This window comes from Carlito syrichta, unplaced genomic scaffold, assembly GCF_000164805.1.
Source record: "Carlito syrichta isolate Samal-C Ts95f unplaced genomic scaffold, Tarsius_syrichta-2.0.1 Scaffold313184, whole genome shotgun sequence".
Lineage (NCBI taxonomy): Eukaryota > Metazoa > Chordata > Mammalia > Primates > Tarsiidae > Carlito > Carlito syrichta.
Genome location: NW_007257280.1, coordinates 490,645 through 514,036, shown reverse-complemented (window position 1 = coordinate 514,036; position 23,392 = coordinate 490,645). Strand labels below are relative to the sequence as shown.

The 23,392-nt window shown below is 36.5% G+C and overlaps 1 protein-coding gene across 2 annotated transcripts in view; it reads right to left on the bottom strand.

Annotated features, from left to right (window-relative positions):
- ARHGEF6 (Rac/Cdc42 guanine nucleotide exchange factor 6) overlaps window positions 1–23,392 on the bottom strand; it is a 125,074-nt gene that overhangs the window by 33,638 nt on the left and 68,044 nt on the right. For both annotated transcript variants that reach the window (XM_008070211.2, XM_008070212.2), the window contains 3 exons: window positions 14,983–15,077; window positions 11,869–11,964; window positions 10,053–10,175 (listed from right to left, as the gene is read on the bottom strand). In XM_008070211.2, coding sequence (XP_008068402.1) covers window positions 10,053–10,175; window positions 11,869–11,964; window positions 14,983–15,077 — 314 coding nt within the window. The remainder of the gene's footprint in view (window positions 1–10,052; window positions 10,176–11,868; window positions 11,965–14,982; window positions 15,078–23,392) is intronic.

Below are 23,392 nucleotides of genomic sequence, written 5' to 3'. Positions count from 1 at the left end.
GCTAATTTTTTTTTTAATTTATTTATTGTAGAGATGAGGCCTCACCAAGTTGCCCAAGCGGGTCTCGAACCCACGGGTTCAGGCAATCCACTCACCTCGGCCTCCCAAGGCGCGGGATTACAGGCTGAGCCACCGAACCCGGCTATTATTATCATTTTAAGAAAGAATTCTTGGCTAAGAACGCCTTCCAGAAAATACTAAAGGAAGTTATTCAGGCCGAAAGCAATTAAATTCAAATTCAAATTAATATATAAAAACAAAAAGCACCAATAAAAATCATTATCTAATTATAAAAGACAGTATAAATATTTGCTTCTTCTTTTAGTTGATATGAAAGCAATTATATAAAGCAAAATTACATAATTTTATTGTTGAGTCTGTAACATCTAGAAATGTAATATACTTAACAACCATAGCACAAAGGAAGTGGATGAGAGCAGAGTTCTGTTGGAATAAGGATATGATACCAGATAGTAACTCAAATTCTCAGGAAGAAATGAAGAGAAACGGAAATGGTAAATAAGGAAGTTAATGTAACAAACACTATAAATATATACTTCCTCTCCTTTCTTCTCAGTTTAACTAAGAGATATGAAATGATATCAAATAATAATTATGACAATGTATTGTGTTTTTTTAAATTTTTTGTGTGTTTTCGACATTTATAGATGGAATATTTATAACAATAGTAGCAAACAAAGGGAGGAGAAAACAGTGCTATTAAGAATTGTATTTTTATATCTCACCAAAATTAAGTTATATATATGAAGTAGTTTCTAATGAATTAAGATATATATATATATATATATATAGAGAGAGAGAGAGAGAGAGAGAGAGAGAAAGTGGCCAGGTGTGGTGGCTCACACATGGAAGTCCAGCACTTTGGGAAGCCGAGGTGGGAGGACTGCTTGAGACCAAGAGTTTAAGAACAGCCTGTGCAACATAGCAAGACTCTGTCTCAACAGCAACAAAAGTTTTTTTTAATTAGCTGGGCATGGTGGTACATACAAGACCATAGTTCTAGCTACTTGGGAGGCTGAAGAAGGAGAATTGCTTGAGCTCAGGATTTCAAGGCTGCAGTGAGCTATGATTGCACCATTGCACTCCAGCCCAATTGACATAATAAGACACTGTCTCTTAAAAGTAATAAGAAAATATATATGATATGAAAAGTACAAGAGTAACCAAGAAAAACATACTCAACAACACAGTGAAATAGTATAGAAGAAATTTACAAAAAGAATTTACTGAAAAATCATTAAAGCACTTCTAATTTCAGCTCTGACATCTAAAGAGCTTGGAAGTCATCACTGCTATTTTCACAATAAGAAAAGTACTGGAACAAACTAAAAATCAATGACTTTTCTTTGATTTACTGAGAATTGAGATCACAGGAAAAACCACTGCTCCCAGATCTGGAGAGACAGGTGAATATAGAGAATTGCACCTGAGATTAGCTTCCCTGAAGCAGAAGTCACTGGAGCCAGTAACTGGTGTGGACAGTCACATAGTAATTTTGATGAACGACTGAAGTTCAAACGTGGACCAATTTGAGAGTTAAAAATTCCTAAAGAATCAGTATTATGGGAAGTGGAGGGCAACACTTTTGTGGGTTTGGCATCCAGAAACCCAAAAAAGTTCTCATGGTGAAGATTGGAGGAAAAAAATTCCCTCAAGTTTTGGGGAAGGGTCTGTAACAGTTTTGAAATAATCCCAGAACCTTTTCCATAACAAAGGCTTGCCTTCCAAGGGAAACTATGTTGCCAAAGCCTTATCTGACTCAGGGAAGGAGCAATAGCCTAGCTCTCCCCTTCATCTTTCTGCTATAGGTGAGAGGAGAAAAAAGGCTAAGAAGTGTTTCTGAAGGTCAAATCCCAGGGATTACGGTCTATTAAAAAATTGAGATTTGTTCACAACATTAGAGAACTCATCTCCTCCCCAACATCTTACCATCACATTGACAGGGTTCCAAAATAATAACAGTGGATTGCAGATGAGAGATTTGTAAGATACAGATTTGTAAGAGGGAGTCCTTAGGAAATCCAAGGATAATAAGGGAGGAAAAAAGGAAACTAGAAAAAACTAAAGCCCCCTTACTTACAATTACAGCAAACATTAAACACAGACAAGCCTCTAGCCCGATTAACCGAAAAGATTCACATTAAATGCCTAATTACCTCAATTTCTATTACTCAATATACAATGTCTGACTTCTAACAACAACAACAACAACAAAAAATTACAAGCCATGCTAAAAGGCAAGAGAAAACAATCTGAGGTGACAAAACAAGGCTTTAGAACCAGACTCAGATATGACACAGATTTTGGTATTATCATTCAGGGAATTTAAAATAACTATGATTAATATGTCAAAGGCTCTAATGGAAAAAATACACAACATGAAGTAAGAGATGGATAATGTAAGTAGAGAGATGGAAATTAAAAAAACACTAACAGAAACGAAAAATATCTCTGATGGTTTCATCAATAGATTAGGCACAGTTGAGAAAAGAAACAGTGAGCTTCAAGATATGTCAATGGAAATTTCCTAAGCTGAAATGTAAAGAGAAAAAATAATTTTAAAAATGAAAGAGAATATCCAAGAACTGTAAAACAATTACAAAGAGTATAACTTGTGTATAACAGAATACAGATAGAAGAAATATTTAAAGTAATAAGGGTGAAGAATTTTCCAAAATTAAGGACAGACACTAAACCACATATTCAGGTATTTCAGAGAATACCAAGCAGGATAAATAGCAAAAAAATACCTACACTTAGCCATATATTTAAACTGCAGAAAAGCAGAAAGAGAACATCTGAAAGAAATCAGAGGGGGGACACACCCTACATATAGGGGAACAAAGATAAGAATTACATCAGATTTCTCATTAGAAACAAGAAAACAAGAACAAAATGAAATAAAATAAAGTGTTGAAAGAAAAAATGACAACCTAGAATTTTAAATACGTTCTCAAAAAAACAAAAAATGCAAGAAATTGTCGTCAGAAGATTTGCCTTGCAAAACTGTTAAAAGTTCTGCAGAGATAAGAAAAGTGATATAGGTTTTTTAAAAACTTGAAGTTACATGAAAAAGGAAGAGTGTCAGAAAAATTATATTTGCAGATAAAGTGAAATATTTTATTTTTCTTATTATCAATTCCTCTAGTAGATAACTGTTCAAAGTAATAATAACAACAATGCATTAGGTGATTTTACCTTAGGGATAAGTAAACTGAATGACAACAATGTTATAAGAGATGAGAGGGAGGAATTGAGAGGACTTTAACTTACCCAAGCAACCTATGAAATAGTATAATGGTATGTGAATTGTTGTTAGATTTAGTTGTAAAGAGATAGATAACACAAACTCTAGTGAAATCATTAATTTTTTTTGCAAAAAGAAATACAGTATGCTCAGAGAAAAGTGAAAATATGAAATATATCAATAATCACTTTCTAAATACAGTGATGAAATGAAAGATTGTCAGAGTGGATTTGAAAATGAAACAAGTATATTTTGTCTACAGCATATCTTTTAATCTATGGCAATAGATTAAAAGTAAAAGGATGAAGAAAGACATATCTTATTAACACTAATAGAAAGAAAACTGAAATACCTATATTAATTTCAGACAGCTGAAATTTAGAAAGCTGACTTCAGATCAAGAAAATTTATCACGGATAAAGAGAAAAAAATACATAATGATAAAAGGGCCAATTTTCCAGCAAAACATGAACAACCCTTAATGTGAATTTACCTAGCAACAGAGCATCAAAATATATGAAACAAAAAAATTTATAAAACTGAAAAGAGAAATAGATAAATCCACTATAATGGTTAGAGACTTTAACATCCCTTTGTCAGTAATTGAAATATCCAGCAGGAAGAAAATTAGAATAAAGTTGAACTGAACAGCACCATTAATCAAATAGTCCTAATTGACATTTATAAAATCATTCAACAACAGCAAAATATACATGCTTCTGAAGCTCACATGGAACATCTACCAAGACAGACTACATTATGGGTCATAAAACATAACTTTAATTTATACGAATAGAAATCAGCAAATTGTGTTGGGACAATTAGATATCCATATGCAAAAGAATAAAGGTGGATTTTACCTCACAACATACGCAAAGATTAACTCAAGATGTATTAAAGACCTAAATATAAAAGCTAAAACTGTAAAACCTTTACAAAATAGGAATCAATCTTCATGATCTGGACTAAGCAATAATTTCTCAGATATAACATCAAAAGCACAAGCAACAACAATTAAAATTGAACATAATGAACATAATCAAAATTAAAATGTAAAATTAATATTTTTATTTTTTCATCAAAAAAGTGAACAGACAGCTCACAAAATGAGATAAACATTTTGCAGATCATATAAAGGCATACTTTGTTTTATTGCACTTTGCTTTAGGTTTGTGGCAACCCTGCATCAAGCAAGTTTATTGATGCCATTTTTCCAGCAAAATGTACTCGTTTTGTGTCTGTATCAGATTTTGGAATTCTTACAATATTTAAAACTTTTTCATTATTATTACATCTGGTAGGGTGATTTGTGATTAGTGATCTTTCATGTTACTATTGTAATTATTTGGGGGCACCATGAACCATGCCTATATAAGATAGTGAAATAAATCAATAAATGTTGTGTCTCCTGACTGCTCCATCAACTGACCATTCCCTCATCTCTCTCTCTCTCCTCTTGGGCTTACCTATTCCCTGAGACACAACAATATTGAAATTAGGCCAGTTAATAATCCTACCAGAAGCCTCTAAGTGTTCAAGTGAAAGGAAGAATAACTTATCTTTCACTTTAAATCAAAAGCTACAAATGGTTAAGCTGAGTGAGGAAGTCATGTTGAAAGCCAAAATAAGCCAAAAGCTAAGCCTCTTGCACAAGTCAGTCAAGTTGTGAATGCAAAGGAAAAGTTCTTGAAAAAAATGGAAAGTGCTACTCCAGTGAACACACAAATGATAACAAAGTGAAACAGTCTTATTTCTGTGTGAAGAAAATTTTAGTAGTTTTGATAAAAGATCAAATCAGTCACAACTTTCCCTTAAGCCAAGGCCTAATCCAGAATGAGGCTCTAACTCTTTTCAATTCTATGAAGGCTGAGAGAGGCAAGGAAGTTGCAGAAGAAAAGTTTGAAGCCTGTTGGTTCATGAGGTTTAAGGAAGAAGTCTTCTCCATAAAATAAAAGTGAAAGATGAAGCAGAAAGTGCTGGTGTAGAAGCTGTAGTAAATTATCCAGAAGATCTAGCTAAGATCATTGATAAAGGTGGCTACACTAAATAACACATTTCCAATGTAGATGAAACAATCTTATATTTTAAGAAGATGCCACCTAGAACTTTCATAACTCAAGAGCAGCAGACAATACCTGGCTTCAAAGCTCAAGTTAGAAACTCTCTTGTGAGGGCCTAATACACCTGATGACTTTAAGTTAAAGCCAATGTTCATTTACTATTCTGAAAATTCTAATACCCTTAAGAATTATGCTAAATTGACTCTGCCTATGAAACAACAAAGCCTGAATGACAGCTCATCTATTTGCAGTACAGTTTACTGAATATTTTAAGCTCATGGTTGAGATCTACTGCTCAGGAAAATGATTCATTTCAAAATATCACTGTTCCTTGACAATACACATGGTCATCCAAGAGCTCTGATGAGATGCACAAGATTAATGTTGTTTTCATGCCCACTAATACAACATCCATTCTGCAATCCGGGGATCAAGGAGTAATTTTGACTTTCAAGTCTTATTATTTAAGAAATACATTTCATAAAGCTATGTATAGCTGCTATAGATCTCGATTCATCTGACAGATCTGAGCGAAGTAAATTTAAAAACCTTCTAGAGAGAATTCACCATTCTAGATGCCGTAAAGAACATTTATGGGAAGGGGTCAAAATTTCAACATTAAGAGAAGTCTGGAAAAAGTTGACTCCAACCCTAATGGATGATATTGAGGGATTCACGACTTGAGTGGAGGAATTAACTGCAGATATGGTGAAAATAGCAAGAGAATTAGAATTAGAGCCTGAAGATGTAATTGAATTGCTGCAACTCATGATAAAACTAGAATGGATGAACAGTTGTTAGGGTTTTTTTTTGTTGTTTTTTTTGGCAGGGGGAGGTTTATGAACAAGCAAAAAAAAAAAATAAGTGGTTTCTTGAGATAGATTCTACTCCTGGTGAAGATTCTGTGAACATTGCTGAAATGCCAAAAAAAATAGGATATTATATAAACTTAGTTGGTAAGCAGTGGCAGGGTTTGAAAGGGTTGATTATAATTTTGAAAGGAGTTCTCCTGTGTGCAAAATGCTATCAAATAGCATCACACTACAGAGAAATCCTTTGGGGAAAGGAAGAATCTATCAATGTGTCCAACTTCATTGTATTGTTTTTTAATATGACCACCCCAACCTTTGCAACCACCACCCTGATTAGTCAGCAGTCATCAGCATTGAAGCAAGACTTTTCGCCAGCAAAAAAGATTACAACTCTCTGAAGACTCTGGTGATCATTAGCATGTTTTGGCAATCAAGTATTTTTTTGTTTTTTGAGTTGGAGTCTCACTTTGTTGCCCAGGCCAGAGTGCAGTGGCACGCTTGTGGCCACCACAGCATCGACCTGCTGGGCTCCGGCGATCCTTCTGCCTCAGCCTTCCAAGTAGCCAGAACTACAGGTGCGCATTTCCACACCCAGCTAATTTTTTTTATTTATTGTAGAGACAAGGTCTCACCAAGTTGCCCAGGCTGGTCTGGAACCCGTGGGCTCAGGCAATCCACTCGCTTAGGCCTCCCAAAGTGCTGGGATTATAGGCTGAGCCACCGAGCCCGGCCACAATTAAGTATTTTAAAATCATGGTACGTACATTGCTTTTTAAGACATAATACTATTGCACATTTAATAGATTACAATATTGTGACTCAGTTTATTGTGATACTTGCTTTATTGTGGTGGTCTGGAACTAAATCTACAATATCTCCAGTATAAGCCTGTCTCTGGAAAGAGTCTAGTATCCAGAATTATAAAGAACTGTTGCAACTCAACAATGAAAAGTCAGACAACTTGATTTTAAAAATGGGCAAAGAATTTGAATAGACGTATTCCAATGTAGACATTAAAATAGCTAATAAGCAAGATACCCTTGGCCATTCGAGAAATGGGAAGTGACTGCTACTAGGTACAGGTTTTTTAGGGGTGGGGGAATAAAAACCTTCTGGAGCTAGACAGTGGTGATGACTGCACAACCTTGTGAATATATTAAAAACCACTGAATTGTATACGTTAAAATGACAAATTTTACAGCATGCAAATTGTAGCTCAAGAAAAGACAACAAACTTTAAAATAGTTTAAGGATTTAAATAGATATTTCTCCAAACAAAGATATACAAATTGCCGATAGGTACATGAAAGATTCTAAATATCATTATTCATGACAAAAATGCAGACCAATCTCACAATGAGAAACCATTTCATAGCCAGTAATATGGCTGTAATTTTTTTTTTTAAAGACTGACAATAACAAATGTTGGTGAGGGTGTGGGGAAATAAATTGGTCCAGTCACTTTGGAAAATAATCTGACAGTTTCTCTAAAGGTGAATTATAAGAGTTACTATATAGATCCAGAAATTCCACTCCTAGGTATCTACCCAAGAGAAATGAAAATATGTCCATGCAAAGACGTATACATGAATGTTTATAGTAGCATTATTCACAGTCTGCCAACTAGTGAATGGGAGAATAATATGTGGAATCCATACGACGGAATATTATTTGGCATTTTACAAAATGACATACTGACACATGCTGCAACATGAATGAACCTTGAAAACATTATGCTAAGTGAAAGAAGCCAGACACAAAATGTCATATGTTGCATGACTCCACTTAAATGAAATGTCCGGCCTAAGCAAATCCATAGTGATATAAAGTATTTTAGTGTGGTTGCCTTGGGCTGGTGGGGTAGGGGGAAAATGAGGAGTGACTGCTAATGGGAATGAGTTTGGGGAGCAATCAAAAATTTCTAAAATTGATTGTGGTGATAGTTCCACAACTCTGTGAATATATTGAAAATCATTTAACTGTATATTCTCAGTGGATGAATTACATGGTGTGTGAATTATACCTCAATAAAGCTGCTACATAAAAAAGGAAATGGTAACATTCTGTTGTTTAAGCTGAATGGTGGGTACATGGGTGCTTATTTTATTATAATTCTTTCAATTTACATTTAGATTATTCTTTGCATTGTTAAAATATATATCCTAAAGAAAACATTTTAGAAATCTGACAGACCTAAATTCTGGCTCAAGCACTTAAGAGCTGTGAGTTCTTGGGCAGATTACTTAACCTTAAGCCCTTCCAATATCTTATCTGTAGAGAAGAGATGGTAATAATAGTAACTCCCTCATTGACTTTTACATCATGTGTCTGGCACATTGTCAGTGCTATTATTAGCTAATGTTAACTGTAAGTAGTTGAGCCACTTGTCTACAAATTCCAAGTTCATGGACTCTCTTTCTTTAAACTCCAGTTTCTGTATTTGCTATGCCACAAGAATTCAGAACATTGACCAGGGGAATAAAATTGACCTTCAAGTAGTACCTACTGAACTCAACCTTAAAAAAAGGTATGTAACATAACAGTTCTATAAAGTCAATAAAACTCCAAACAAACCAGAACAAGAACCAAAATTTTTCACTTCTGAGGGTTGGTGTCAGATAATGTTCTAGCCTGGCTCTGGTAGTTCCAATCTAGGCCAGATTAAGAGGAGAATATTCTCTTCAGTCTTGAACGACTTCTAGAATTCATGTCCAGTCTGCATCCAGACTCCAAGTTAAGTCAAAATAGTCTCTCTGTGTTGTTCTCACTATTGTTCCACCTGGATTTCTAGCATATGACTTCAAAGGTAAAACTTTGTCTTCAAGCCTATCATATAGTTTCCTGGCCCAGATGAATATGTCAGTAAATGAATCAGGGATGGGAAGTCAGAGGCTAAGGAAGGGTGGGAGCGATGTGGCACTTATCTAAGTCCCTTGCAAAGACTCTTATTGTTAAAGGAGACGCTGTTCTATTGTTCATCATGACTCTGAAGCAATTTATATCTGTATATAATTATTATCAGAGCCCTTTGCTTAAAGTACCTGTTGCACATCTCACACCTGCCTTTTAGCTATGTCACCGCTTGTCACTTCCTCTGCCCAGATAAGGGAAAACAAAAAGAGATGAACCTAGGCAGTTTCGCTATTTCTCAGAAACTCAGATAAAACATTTATTGAACCGGGGGAGGCTAAACCTTTGAATCTAAATAGAATTTTTGTGGGCCAGACACGGTGGCTCATGCCTGTAATCCCAGCACTTGGAGAGACTGAGGCAGAAGGATTGCTTGAGACCAGGAGTTCAAGACCAGCCTGGGAAACATAACAACAACCAAAAAATTATCTGGGTGTGGTGGCATGCACCTATAGTCCCAACTACTTGGGAGGCTGAGGTGGAAGGATTGCCTGAGCCAAGGAGGTTGAGGCTGTGGTGAGCCATGATCGTGCAACTGCACTCCAGCCTGGGCGACAGAATGAGTCTCTGACTTAATTAAATTAAATGAAAGAGTTTTGCTTCGGGAAAGTCCTCCTTGGGTCTTTTCTCATTTAGTTGATACAATGTTGCAAAGTCTCACAGCATCCTTTTAATTGCCATTTTGTAATAATGATATGTTTGCGATGTTTAATTAAATATCTTCATTTCCATCAGAATTCTATGCTCCATGAAAGGAGGGACCGTCTCCTTTTTGTTTGCTCTTGTTTCCCCATCAGCTATTACGGTCCCTTGCACACAGCAGGTGCTCAATAAATTATTTATCGGATTAATGGGTAATCAATCTATCAATGTATCAATTCCTGGCATCATCAACAAGAATAATCAAGAATTCAACTGGGACCTTTGGATTTCCAAATGTGGTCGTCCTGAGAAAAGATCTCATTGCTAAACAGTCTAGTTGAAAAAATGTTAACGATTTACCTGTGCTGGGTGAGCACATTTACAGCTGAAGGGTGATTTGCACAGTAAGCCAGATACATAGATTTAAAATGAGGCATGAGACTCAGTAGACAACCTCCTACTTTGTGTTGGTTTTCTGGAAACCTGTAAACAAAATGGGTGAAACACAAGAATATAAAATAGAAAGCAGGAGGTAAAGGAATATAATTCCAATTAAATCTGGCAGCAGGAAAACCTTTTGCATGTTTTGCCAAAATTAAAAGACAAACTATATAATAACCATTTTATCCTTGAAATTCAGGTTGTTGACCACTGCTTTGAAGTCTAGCCATCAAACATAGCTCTAATACTTAGGATCAGATACTTAATTAAAATTAATAGGTAGGGTTGTTTGTTCATTTTTAAGATGTTTATATTCAAAGTTGTCTGGGCACACTAAAAAAACTCTTGACACAAATATATAAAGTTCAAGCACAGACAAAACTAATCAAATCCAAAAATGACACACCACAATATTATGTTGTCTTAGTGGCCTGGTGGTTGTTAGGCAGTATGGCCTCAGGACTTTTTGAACTGATTTTTAAAATTCCAAGTCACCTGTCTTCATCTGTTTTTGTTTTTGTTTTTGTTTTTTTTTGAGTTGGAGTCTCACTCTGTTGCCCAGACTGGAGTGCAGTGGTCAGGACTTCTGGGCTCTGGCGATCCTTCCGCCTCAGCCTTCCAAGTAGCTGGAACTACAGGCGCGCGCTACCACGCCCGGCTAATTTTTTAATTTGTTGTAGAGATGAGGTCTCACCAAGTTGCCCAGGCAGGTCTCAAACCCGCGGACTCAGGCAATCCACTCACCTCAGCCTCCCAAAGTGTGGGATTACAGGCTGAGACACCGAGCCCGGCTTCCATTTGTAATAAAATAAAAAACTATGAGAAGGAAAAAATTATTCAGAATCCTACCATTTGGAGATATCTGTTATGCCAATTTTGGCATTTTCCTTGGACCCTTTTGTACATTTTCTCTAATAAAATAGAAAGTGAAGATTGCAAATAAAGTTTATAATCTGCCCTTCTCACTTAGGAAACATCTTTCCATATCAATAATCTAGATCCTTCTTGGCATTTGAAAGGACTCCCCAGGTGTCTTTAGTGTGGGCTCTGTCCATCTTTATCCCTTATAACTGTGTCCATTAAGTTTAAGAAACAGGTAATCACCTCAATTTCCCTATAGAGATAAAAGCTGCCAGCTTTTGTAAGGACACTGCTTGAGAAATTAATGTTGCTACAGGAATGTATTGCCTGATGATCATTATAGTTCACTCTGCAGTATGAAGTTGAACACCTGAACAAACTAGCTAGCCATCAAAACTGTGGTGTGCTTCACATAAAGACATACTTTTCCTTTCTCCACTTTCTATGTGTTTCAACTCTTAATATAACATAATAGACACAATACCAGGAGAAATTAAAAGAGAATAAACCTGTGAGGCTGAATGAATAATCCAAATGATTTTTTCACGTTATTTGCAAAAGAAAATATTTAATTAATGTCAAGGACATCATTCATGGTCAGTTAAGGCCCTATGTGTCTCTTATACTGACCAGAAGCTGTAAATTGATGTGATTTTTAATTAAAGTCAGAAATAATTCACTAGATGTAGAGCCCTGTTATACAACTAGCAGTTTGTGAACACCACCACCTAGTTCATTATCTCTGTATTGTTACTTTGTTCTGGGACAATGTATTGAGGCTGTAACGAATGCATAAATATCATCTAAGGCAATGGGCAAAAGGAAAACAAAGCACAAGCAACAATGTTCCCTAACAGAAATATGCTCCACTTACTTTGAACATTCTTCCAAGGTTTGGCAGAGTGTCTGTTGAAATGTGCATACGTCCTCGAAGTTTCCTAGCAAAGATGTGAACTCCACAGTACTCAGACTGGAAAAAAATACATGTAGTTCAGTTAACAGAACTTGAGGATAACTTTAGTTATCTATCTCTAGTCTGGTTAGCTGGTATTTTGCTGATATATGGCAAATAAAAGGGAAGAAATCTTTATATTTTAATGTTTGCTTTTTAATTTACACCAACTGTATGGTCTTAAGCAACTTTCTTAAGCTTCTTTCCTTAATTTTCCTCTTACATAATAATAATAATGGTCAAAAGAAAATTAGTGGTCATGAGGGACATTTAGGTATTTTTATAAAGCAATAGGCAAATTATTAATGAGTGCCTAACATCTAAGTATCTAAACAAATAAAACACCTCATTGCTGTAAATATGTGTAAAAAATTTAGTATCTTTCTGTAGAGGAGCTGGAGAGATAGTATACATGTTCATATAATTCACACACACACACACAAAATAGGAAAATCAGCTGTCTCCTAAACTAAAATGCTCATAAATCAACCAAAGAAAACATTTATGAGAGAAAGTAGGAGGAAAGAAAAGTACTGATTTTTTATATGCTTGTTTTTGCAGTGGAGTGGATTCAAATAAAGGCAAACTAAACAATTTTATCCAGGGGCTCAGTATGAAGAATGCTCTCATCTATTCTTCCCCTACCAAATAGTAAATGATAATAATAAGAGCCAATGGTCATACAGTACCGAACATTTATATAAGCATTTTACAAATAAGAATGAATTTTAACCCTACAATAACTTTATGAGATAGGTACAATTGCTCTTTCCATTTTATAGGTAAGGAAACTCAGATACAGAGAGATTAAGAAAATCACTTAAAGCTACAAAGTCAGTGAATGGCAAAGACAGAAATTAAACCAAAATATTTTAGCTCCAGGGTCCATGCTCTTAACCACTTTTTATGAGAAAACTTTTCTAAAAATTTGCTTAAGAGGTCGGCATCTGACATGCTCTTTTTCCTTAAAAATACAATCTAAGGGAGTATTCCCAGGAGAATATTTTTTTTGCTGACTAATAAAGAAACAGAAGACCCAAACAAACATTACTGGTAGCCTCTGGAGAATAAAAAGCTCCCAGTTCCTCTGCCGTAATACCCTTCTGAACCACAAGTTGGAAAACCCCTATTCTGGGTATCAAAAGTGAAACCTTCAGCCAGCCTGCTTCCCTGGCTGTTGCTCTCTCAGAGCAGCAAAAGCCTGAGTTGGAGCCTTACTTGAACTTGCCTGGAGGCTTATTTGGCTTCTTTAGGATCAAACGATAATCAGTCTTATTTGCTCAAATCACCTTGGGACAAGCAAGACAGTTAGAACTAATGGAAAGTTACTATTACTGCATTCGGAATGTATTTAGGAACAATGCAGTTCTGACTCAATTCTCTTACCTCCTCTGCCCTGACTCTTGTCCTTTCCTTTCCTCTTACTGTTTCTTGACTGCTAATCAGTTCTTCCTTCATTTGAAATCTTACCATCTCCCTCCCAGGGTTACCACTTCAGTTGCCCTTTCCTCCTCTGCCTGTTACCTCCAGAAAACAGAAGGCACATTTCACTCGGCAGTAGGAGATGCAGTGAATCCAGTGTGGCCACTTCCTGGCTGTGTGATGGGTAAGGCAGTAAACCTCTCTGGACTTCACTTTCTTCTCTATTCAATGGGGAGGCTCATTTCTCCCAGGGCATTAGACCCAACTATTTACTGAGGTTCCATTCAGCTCCAAGAACTATGATTCACAGAACACTTCATATTTCACATAATAACAAAAAACATTTTGTTGTTGATCATGTTTAAACTCTTACAACACAGGAATACAACCTTCTTTCATACTGAAGTAAGATTCCCATAGTGTCAGGAGAATAACCAAGTGGGACATTTAGCAAGATATTATGCTTAAACAAATGCAATGTGGGGAAAGGGAGAAAAATATTAAAATATATTGAACTTATTTAAGCCTGAAGTTGATAGCTTTGGCAACTGTCCAGCAAAAGTAAACTCTTACTGAGGCAAATGGAGAGGCTTTTGCTCTCCATAATATGGGCTGAGTGCTAAATTTTCTATTTGACTTATAGATCATGATCACTAGTGAAATATAATCAGTTAAAATAAAAATAAATAAGTGCAGTTAGCTACTATTTGTTACATATGCCATGCCTACTAAAAAAATCATCAATATTTTGAAAACTAAAGACTTCAGTTTAGGCCTTAGATAATCACATCAGATTTCTAAGATCAGAATATGGTTTGAATATTTTGTTTTTTAAAAAATCATATTGCTGGGCGTGGTGGCTCACGCCTATAATCCCAGTACTTTGGAAGGTGGAGGCGAGAGGATTGCCTGAGCCCAGGGGTTCAAGATGAGCCTGGGCAACTTGGCAAGATCTTGTCTCTACAATATATTAAAAAATTAACCAGGCATAGTGGCACGCGACTGTGGTTCTAGCTACTTGGAAGACAGAGTCCAGGAAGTCGAGGCTGCGGTGGCTGGGAGTGTGCCACTGCACTCCAGCCTGGTGGGCCAGAATGAGACTCCAACTCAAAAAAATAATAATTAACATCTCTTTATCATTCACAATGGTCTGGGTGAAATACTGGCTTGAATTGCTCTCATGAGCACTTACAAAATGCCACACTCTTTCCATGCTCAGAGCATGGTAAAGGGGCTCTGCCCTGGCAAGAAAAGGTCACAGTGAGCACAAGAATTTCCAGTTTATGTGCTTTCTGAATAAAAGCACCAAGGAGTCCTTTTTTCTGTATGGCAAAAACAGACACTTCACTTTTTAAATGAACGAGATCAAAGTTGTGACAGGCAGAAAGGCAGATCTCCTCATTCCTTCCACAGCCAGAAGAGAAAGAAAGCCAAGCTCTCCAAAAGCAACATCTTGCATAATTTCTGTTGCCCTGACCAGGTTCTTGGCAACCTGTGATCTGTGGAAATTCTTCTAAAGGGCAAAATCAATTATTCAGTGACATAAGAATAATGACTCCATATGTTGACATTATCTGGCTTTATTTAGTGAGGGGTTGAAAATAAAAATCTTACTTGTTATTAGACTGCAGGGGTCTTAAGTAAGTAACAAGAAGAGATTGAAGTTCTTTAGCATACTCTTTTTCAGTGTCCAAGATATTCTGTAACACCTATGAAGAAACAAAGTCAATATATTATAATTGTCAAGACAGTCCAAGGTAAAATACAGGTTTAGATCTTTTAATCAAGTGAGTAGGGAAAAAAAGGTGCTATTTACTCAAGCTAGCACTCTAAGTAAGGAGCACAAAATCTGAATACACTTCGTTTCTATCTAATAATTTATATATTTTTTGAGTCGGGATCTCACTCTGTTGCCCAGGCTGGAGTGCAGTGGTGTGATCATGGTACACCACAGCCTCAACCTCCTGGGCTCAGTGAGCCTTCCACCACAGCCTCCAGAGTAGCTGGAATACAGGTGCATGTCACCATACCTGGTCTTTTTTTTTTTTTTTTTGTAGAGGCAAGGTCTCACTATGTTGTGTAGGCTTGTCTTGAACCCTGGGTTCCAGGAATCTTCCCGCCTCAGTCACCCAAAATGCTAGGATTACAGGTATGAGCCACTAAACCCAGCCAATCTAGCAAACTATTTTAATAGTTGCATAACAACCACGAACACAATTTTTCAATGTTACCCATAACTGGAAGGCGTTTGCCATTTACATACTGTTCAAAATGTTTTCATGTGCTGAAAATATTTTATCCTCAGGAAAGGTCTCAGTTAACAAAGGATCATTACTGTATTACCATTTTATGGATGAGAACATTGTGGCCAGCAACCTTAAGACATAGAGATTCAATGTCAGGATAATTTAAGGATAACTGTGATGTCAAACATTTACAAAATGTTTTTGTTTAACTTATGTTTCTGATAAGACTTTAAGGAACAAATCTGTAGAAACAGTGAATTGTTAAGCAGAGTTAAAACTAGTCTTTTAACCGGGTGCAGTGACTCACACCTGTAATCCCAACACTTTGGGAGGCGGAGGTGAGAGGATTTCCTGAGTCCAGGGATTCAAGACCAGCTTGGACAACATGACGAGATCTCATCTCTATAATAAATCAAAAAATGAGCTGGGTGTGGTGGCACGCCCCTGTGGTTCCAGCTACTTGGAAGGCTGAGGTGGAAAGATTGTCTGAGCCCAGCAGGTGAGGCTGCGGTGGCCATGAGCATGCCACTGCACTACAGCCTGGGCGACAGAGCATGACTCCGACTCAAAAACAAAAAAAAAACTAGCGTTTTAATAAAGGACAAGGGTGCTACTATGAACAATTTAAAGAGAAAAGGAGGCTTAAGTGTGAGGAATTTAACAAGAGAAATAATACTAATCATTATTAATAACACAATTAAAATCCTGTAGGCAAAGCAGCCAATTTATGGGTCCACAATTTCTCTTCCCCTGCCAGTCTTAGGGTCACATCCCATTTTTTTTTTTTTTTTGAGTTGGAGTCTCACTCTGTCACCCAGACTGGAGTGCCGTGGCCGCTCCCGGCCACCGCAGCCTCGACCTGCTGGGCTTCGGCGATCCTTCCTCTTCAGCTTTCCGAGTAGCCATAATTACAGGCGCGCGCTACCACGCCCGGCTAATGTTTTGATTTATTGTAGAGATGAGGTCTCGCCTGCCCAGGCGGGTCTCGAACCCGCGGGCTCAGACAATCCACTCACCTCAGCCTCCCAAAGGTGCGGGATTACAGGCTGAGCCACTGAGCCCGGCTACATCCCATTTTTCAGCCTCTTCTGAAAACAGGTACATCCTTCATTTCAAGTTCTTAGAGATAACCAAGTTAACATTTTAGTATGTTTTCATTCATATCTTCTAATTCGTTCAACAAAATTTACTGAGTGCCTACTCTTGTGCCAAATGCTGTGCTGTTCACAGGGAGTTTCCAGTCTATTCGCAGAGGAAGACATTAGGCAGAAGACTGTAAGAGAGAGTGAAGTGTCCTTAGCTAGGAGATGTACACTAGCCTACCGATATGCCAGGTATATACTCACAAGACAATGCATGATGGCCCACTTTAGAAAGATGGAGTAGTCCAAACAAGTGGAGACCCAGGTAACTGTGGGTTCTCTGAGAAGTAAGTGGGCTGCAGGATGGTAGTCCTGACTCTACTACCAACTGACAGGTTGCTTCAGTTTAGAGCTTTGCTCTCCTCATATCCAATTGTGACATTTCACCTACCTTAGGGACCATTGTTGAAGAGGTAATAAAACACTGGACAGATGGGTGCTGGGTGAAATAGTCCTACCAATTTAAAGGCTTAAAAAATAGTTTCTCAATGGCAGCATTATTCACATTTCAGACCAGATAATTCTTTTTTGGGATGGGATGCTTCTACCCATTAGATGCCAGTTGCACCCCACTCCTAATTATGACAACCAAAAATGTGCCCAAATGTTGCCAAATGTCACCTGAAAGGCAATATCACTCCCAGTGAGGATAACTGGTTTAGAAAAACACAAGCCACAGGGAGGCTTCAAAAGTTACGGATAGGTTGTAGACCTTACTCCTAGTCACTCATGTCTACTTTCAGTTCCTCTATTTCTTAGATACTATTCTCTAAAAGTGTAAATGCGGAGGTCTGGAGGTTCTGATGTTCTCTGAAATTAATCCAGGGATGGAATAAAAATATGTTACTCCCTAAAGAAAGTCCAAGTACAGCAAAGGAAATTAGAAACTACTTTGAGACAAATGAAAATGAAAACCCAACACAAAATCTCATGAGGTGCAGTTAAACAGGGCTTAAAGAAAAACATGTCATTAAAAATGCCTGTATTAAAAAAGAAGAAAGAAGAATTCCAGTTTCCAGCCCAGCATAAAAGGAATTTGAAAGTAGTTACTATATTCTAATAAGAAGTAAATAGGTAAACAAACTAAAACAAACACACAAACAAATGCTTTTTCTTAGATCTGTCAGAGAAGTGAAGTCACAAGGAAAACTACTCCAAAAATTAGAGAGACAGGCAGATAGAGAGAATCACAACTTACCAGAGGAGAAACCTATAAGCAGAAACCTCCACAGAAACCAGTACCTCACTCATAAGTGAACCCTGAACATTTACCATAATACTATAAGAAAGAGATTGGTAGTAATGGGATACTGACAGGGTGGGGGTGGGGACACGACATCAATAAGAGTACCTGATCTCAAACCAGGCCAAGTGGGGACTAAAGGGAGGCCCAAACTTTACGTGTACGATGACTACTTGTATACCTAATCCTGAGTTGTAACCCACATCTTTAAAACTTATAAATAAATAAGTCAAATTGAAAAAAAAAAGAAAAACCAGTACCAGGGTAGGAAAACCTAATTTGTAACTGACAAATTGCTGGGGACTCAGCATGGACAAGTCTGAGATTTGGGAACTCCAGAAGGCCCCACATTACAAGGGCACACCACGTTTTTGTGAGTTTTACCTCCAGGAGTTCTACCAGTTTATCTCAAAGAAGATTAGAGGAAAATATCCTCACGCTTCAGGCAGAAAGAGGGAGCAACTAGCCATTTTGAAGTATGCCAAATTATTCTGTTGTCCTCCTCCTCTTCTTCCTCTTCTTCTTCCTCTTCCTCTTCTTCTTCTTCTTCTTTGAGTCAGAATCTCACTCTGTCACCAAGGCTGTAGTGCAGTGGCACGCTCATGACAGCCACTGCAACCTCGACCTGCCGGGCTCAGGCGATCCTTCCACCTCAGCCTTCCAAGTAGCTGGAACTACAGGCATGCACCATCACACCCAATTAATTTTTTTATTTATTATAGATACGAGGTCTCACCATGTTGTCCAGGTTGGTCCATTCTGTTCTTCTTCTTCTTCTTTTTCTTTTCCCCCCAATAGCTGGAAGAAAACTGAATTTTTATTTTTTTGTTTGCTTTTGTTTTTATTTTTATTTTTTAAATTTTTTTATTAACAAGGCCTACCCTCATAAGAAATTTATTTTACCAGAGCATACATAACCTATTAGAGTTTTGTCAAAACCTAACTGACGCAGGAGAAGGAAAAGACCCAGCTCCAGCCAGCTCTAGGCTTCCACACAAGGGAAGGAAGATATCTGACTCCAGCCTTTTCTAGCCACCCTGTCCCACCTAAGTGTGAAAGGGAGGGGGACTGAGAAGCATTGGTGAAGTTCAGAGTCTGAGGCAAGGCTCACTGAAAAACTGAGACCTAACCATGGGAATATAGACTGCTTCCGCTTCCTCTATACCTCACCACCACATTTCTAAAGGCCTATTTATCACAATTCCTTTTATCCAATACATCATGCCAGGCTTCCAACAAAAAAAGACATACTAAAAGGCAAAAAACACAGTATAAAGAGACAAAGCACACATCAGAACTAAAGTCAGGTATCACAGGAATGGTAGAATTATCAGACCAGGATTTTGAAATGAATATAATTAATATGCTAAGGACTCTAACCGAAAAAGTAAACAGCATGCAAGAACAGATGGATATTATAATCAAATAAATATTATAAGGAAGACTTTAGAGGAAATGGTAGAGATCAACAACATTGTAATAGAAATAAAGAACGTTTGTTATGGGCTCAATAGTAGACTGGACATGGCCAAGGAAAGAATCTTTGAGCTTAAGAATATGTCAGTAGAAGCTGCTAAAACCAAAATGCAAACAGAATAAATACTGGGGGAAAAAACAACAACTAGAGCAGATTATCCAAGAACTGTAAGACAACTAAAAAAGGCATAACACACATGTAAGGAAATAAAAATGAATAGAAGGAATAGCTGAAACAATAATGACTAAGAATTTTCCCCAAAATTAATATCAACACCAAACCACAGATCCAGGAAGCTCAAAAAACAACAATCAGCATGATTTTTTAAATCTATGCATACCATTTTCAAACTACACAAAATAAAAGATGTAGAAAGATTTCTTGAAAAAAGTCAGAGGAAGCAAACAGTTCTTTAGAGAGAAGGAAAATGATATAGATAAGAAATTTGGATCCTCATAAGAAGAAAAGAATATTAAAGAAGGAATAAGTGAAGATAAAATATTTTATATTTTCTTATTCTTAATTGACCTAACAGATAAAGTTTATTCAAAATAATAATAGCAACTATGCAGTTGATTATGTGTATACACTTATGTGTGCTTATGTGTAAGTGGAAATATATGACAACAATGATCCAAGAGATAGGAGGAAGTAATTAGGAATACTATGTTATTATAAAATACTTGCACTACCTGTGAATATAGCATAAACTTTGTATAGTTTTATTTGAATGTTAACTTGGATTAATTGTAAACTTACAGCAGTCATTAAAAAGAGTTAAAAACAAAGAAATGTAAATGTAATTGGTATGCTAAGAAAGGAGAGAAAATGGAACCATATGGAATGCTTAATTAAAACAACAGAAAGCAGGAAAATGTAAAAGACAAAACTAGCACAAAGAATAAGGACAAGAAATAGAAAACAGTAACAAATATGATAGGTTTTAATCCAACTATATCAAAATCACTTCAAATGTCAATGATCTAAATATACCAATTAAAAGACATATTTTCAGAGTAGAATCAAAAAAGACCTAAGCATATGCTGTTTATAAGAAATGTGATTCAAATATAAAGACGCTTACAGATTAAAAGTAAAGTAGTAGAGAAAGAGATACCATGCTAACACTAATTTGAAGAAAGCTGGAGTGGCTATATTAATTTCAAACAAAGCAAACTTTAGAGCATGGAAAATTATCAGGAATAAAGATGGGCATTACATAATAATGAAGAAGTCAATTCTCCAACAAGGCACAACAATCCTAAATGTGTATGTGCCTGACAACAGAGCATCAAAATATGTGAGGCACAACTATCATAATCAAATGAAAACTCTTCGACCAAATTTATGATTCTCCTTTCAATCAGTAATTAAAAATATCAACACTGTAGCTTCTTGTCAGTGCAAATGATCATACATTTGTATGCTTAACCCACTCTCATTGAGACCAGGTGAAAGAAAGTATATAGATATATCTGAGTCAGTGAATGAATTTCAACCTAATTTCCCAATGGATGGCAATAACAATCATGAGAAACTGTGTTAAATAATTTATACAAGTTTCTTTAATGCGTAGCTTTTCAGAGCTTTTAGTAAATATATTTTGAATTTCTAAGCAGAGCTTTTAGTAAATATATTTTGAATTTCTAACAGGCTATTGAGTTTTTCAAACCTTACACACATTGTTAATTGCTAATTATTAGCCTAAGACTAGTCTCCTGAGCAACAGAAGCATTGTATTTTGCTGAGTTATATCTTAATATTATGCCTTTCAGTGAGTAATGACATTAGAAGTAACTATATAAAAGACCACTATAGCTATAAACTATTGTTGAAGACATTATCCAGTATGTTGATTAGCATCCTTGGAATAAATCCCTCCTAAGTTAATACTTGGGTTAAAAAAAAGTGAGGTAAAATCTGATTGAACTTCAAGAAGAAGCAGATGACTCCAACTATCACAGATGAAGGCTTCAACACCCCTGTGTCAGAAATGACCAGATCCATCAGGCAGAAAACCAGTAAGGACATACTAGAACACAATAGCATCATCAAACAACTGAATACAATTGACATCCATGGACTACTTCATCCAACAATAGCAGGTTACACATTCCTCTCAAGCCCAAATGGAACATTCACCAAGACAGATCACATTATGAGCCATAAAGCACATATCAACAAATTTAAAAGAATAGAAATCATGCAATGTGTAATCTCAGACCACAATAGAATCAAACTAGAAATCAATAACATACAAATACTTGAGGATTAAACAACAGGCTTCTAAATAACGCATTTTTTCTTTTAAAATATCAAGAATTTTTAAAAATATTTTGAGCTAAATGAAAATAAAAATACAACTTGTCAATGTTTGTGAGATGCAGTGAAAGCAGTGTTTATAGAAGAATATATTGCATTGAATGTGTATACATTAGAAAAGAAGAAACATCTAAAATAAATAATCAACTCCCACCTTAGAAAACTAAAAAACGAGCAAATTAACTCCAAAGTAAGCAGAAGAAAAGAAATAATAAAAAAATTAGAGCAGAAATCAATGTGATAGAAAACAAGAAATCAATAGAGAACATCAATGAAATCAAAACTTGGCTCTTTGACAATATCATTAAAATAAATAAGCCTCTTCAAAAAAAGAGACAGATAATACAAATTGCTAGTATCAGAAATGAAAGAGAAGGACATTATTATAGATCCCATTAAAATAATAATAAATAAAAACTATGAAATCCTTTATTCCTAAAAAATTGATAACCAAGATGAAATAGGCAAATTCCTTTCAGATAAAATCTACCAACACTCATGAGCCATGAAATATACAATGTGAAAAGGCCTACATCTATCAAAGAAATTGAATTAATAATTAATAACCTTCGAAAACAGAAAACATCAGGCCCAGATGGGTTTGCCAGTAAATTCTACTAAACATTTAAGGAAGAAACTATACCAATTTGCTACAATCTCTTCCAGAAGATAGCAGCAGAGGGAATATATCCTAACTCATTTTGTGAAATAAGCATTACTCTAATACCAAGACCAGGCAAAGACATTGTAAGAAAACTACAGCCGGGCTTGGTGGCTCAGCCTGTAATCCCGCGCCTTTGAGAGGCTGAGGTGAGTGGATTGCCTGAGCCCGTGGGATCGAGACCCGCCTGGGCAATTTGGCAAGACCTCATTTCTACAATAAATCAAAAAATCAGCTGGGCGTAGTAGTAATTCCGGCTACTTGGAAGGCTGAGGCGGAAGGATCGCTGGAGCCCAGCAGGCCGAGGCTGCGGTGGCCGGGAGCAGCCACTGCACTCCAGTCTGGGCGACAGAGTGAGACTCCAACTCAAAAAAAAAAAGAAAGAAAGAAAGAAAAAGAAAACTACAGACCAATATCTCTCATAAACATAGATGTAAAAATCCTAAAAAAAAATTAGCAAATAAAATCTAGCAATAGACAAAGAATTCTACACCACAGTCAAGTGGAATTTATTCCAGGCATGCAAGATTGGTTCAACATTTAAAAGAAAAAAAATTAACATAATCCATCACATTAACAAGCTAGATTTTTCAAATCACATAATCATATAAATAGATGCAGAAAAAGCATTTAATAAAATAGAACATTTGTCAGGCATGATGGCTCACGCCTATAATCCCAGCACTTTGGGAGGTGGAGACGAAAGATTGCCTGAGCCCAGGGGTTTGAAACCAGACTGGGCAACTTGGCAAGATCTCGTTGCTACAATTAATCAAAAAATTAGCTGGGTGTGGTGGTGCATGCCCATAATTCCAGCTACTTGGAAGGCTGAGGCAGAAGGATCACCTGAGCCCAGGTCAAGGCTGGGTGACAGAGTGAGACTGACAAAAAAAAAAATTATTCATTCTTTTTTGTTTTATTTTTTAATTTATT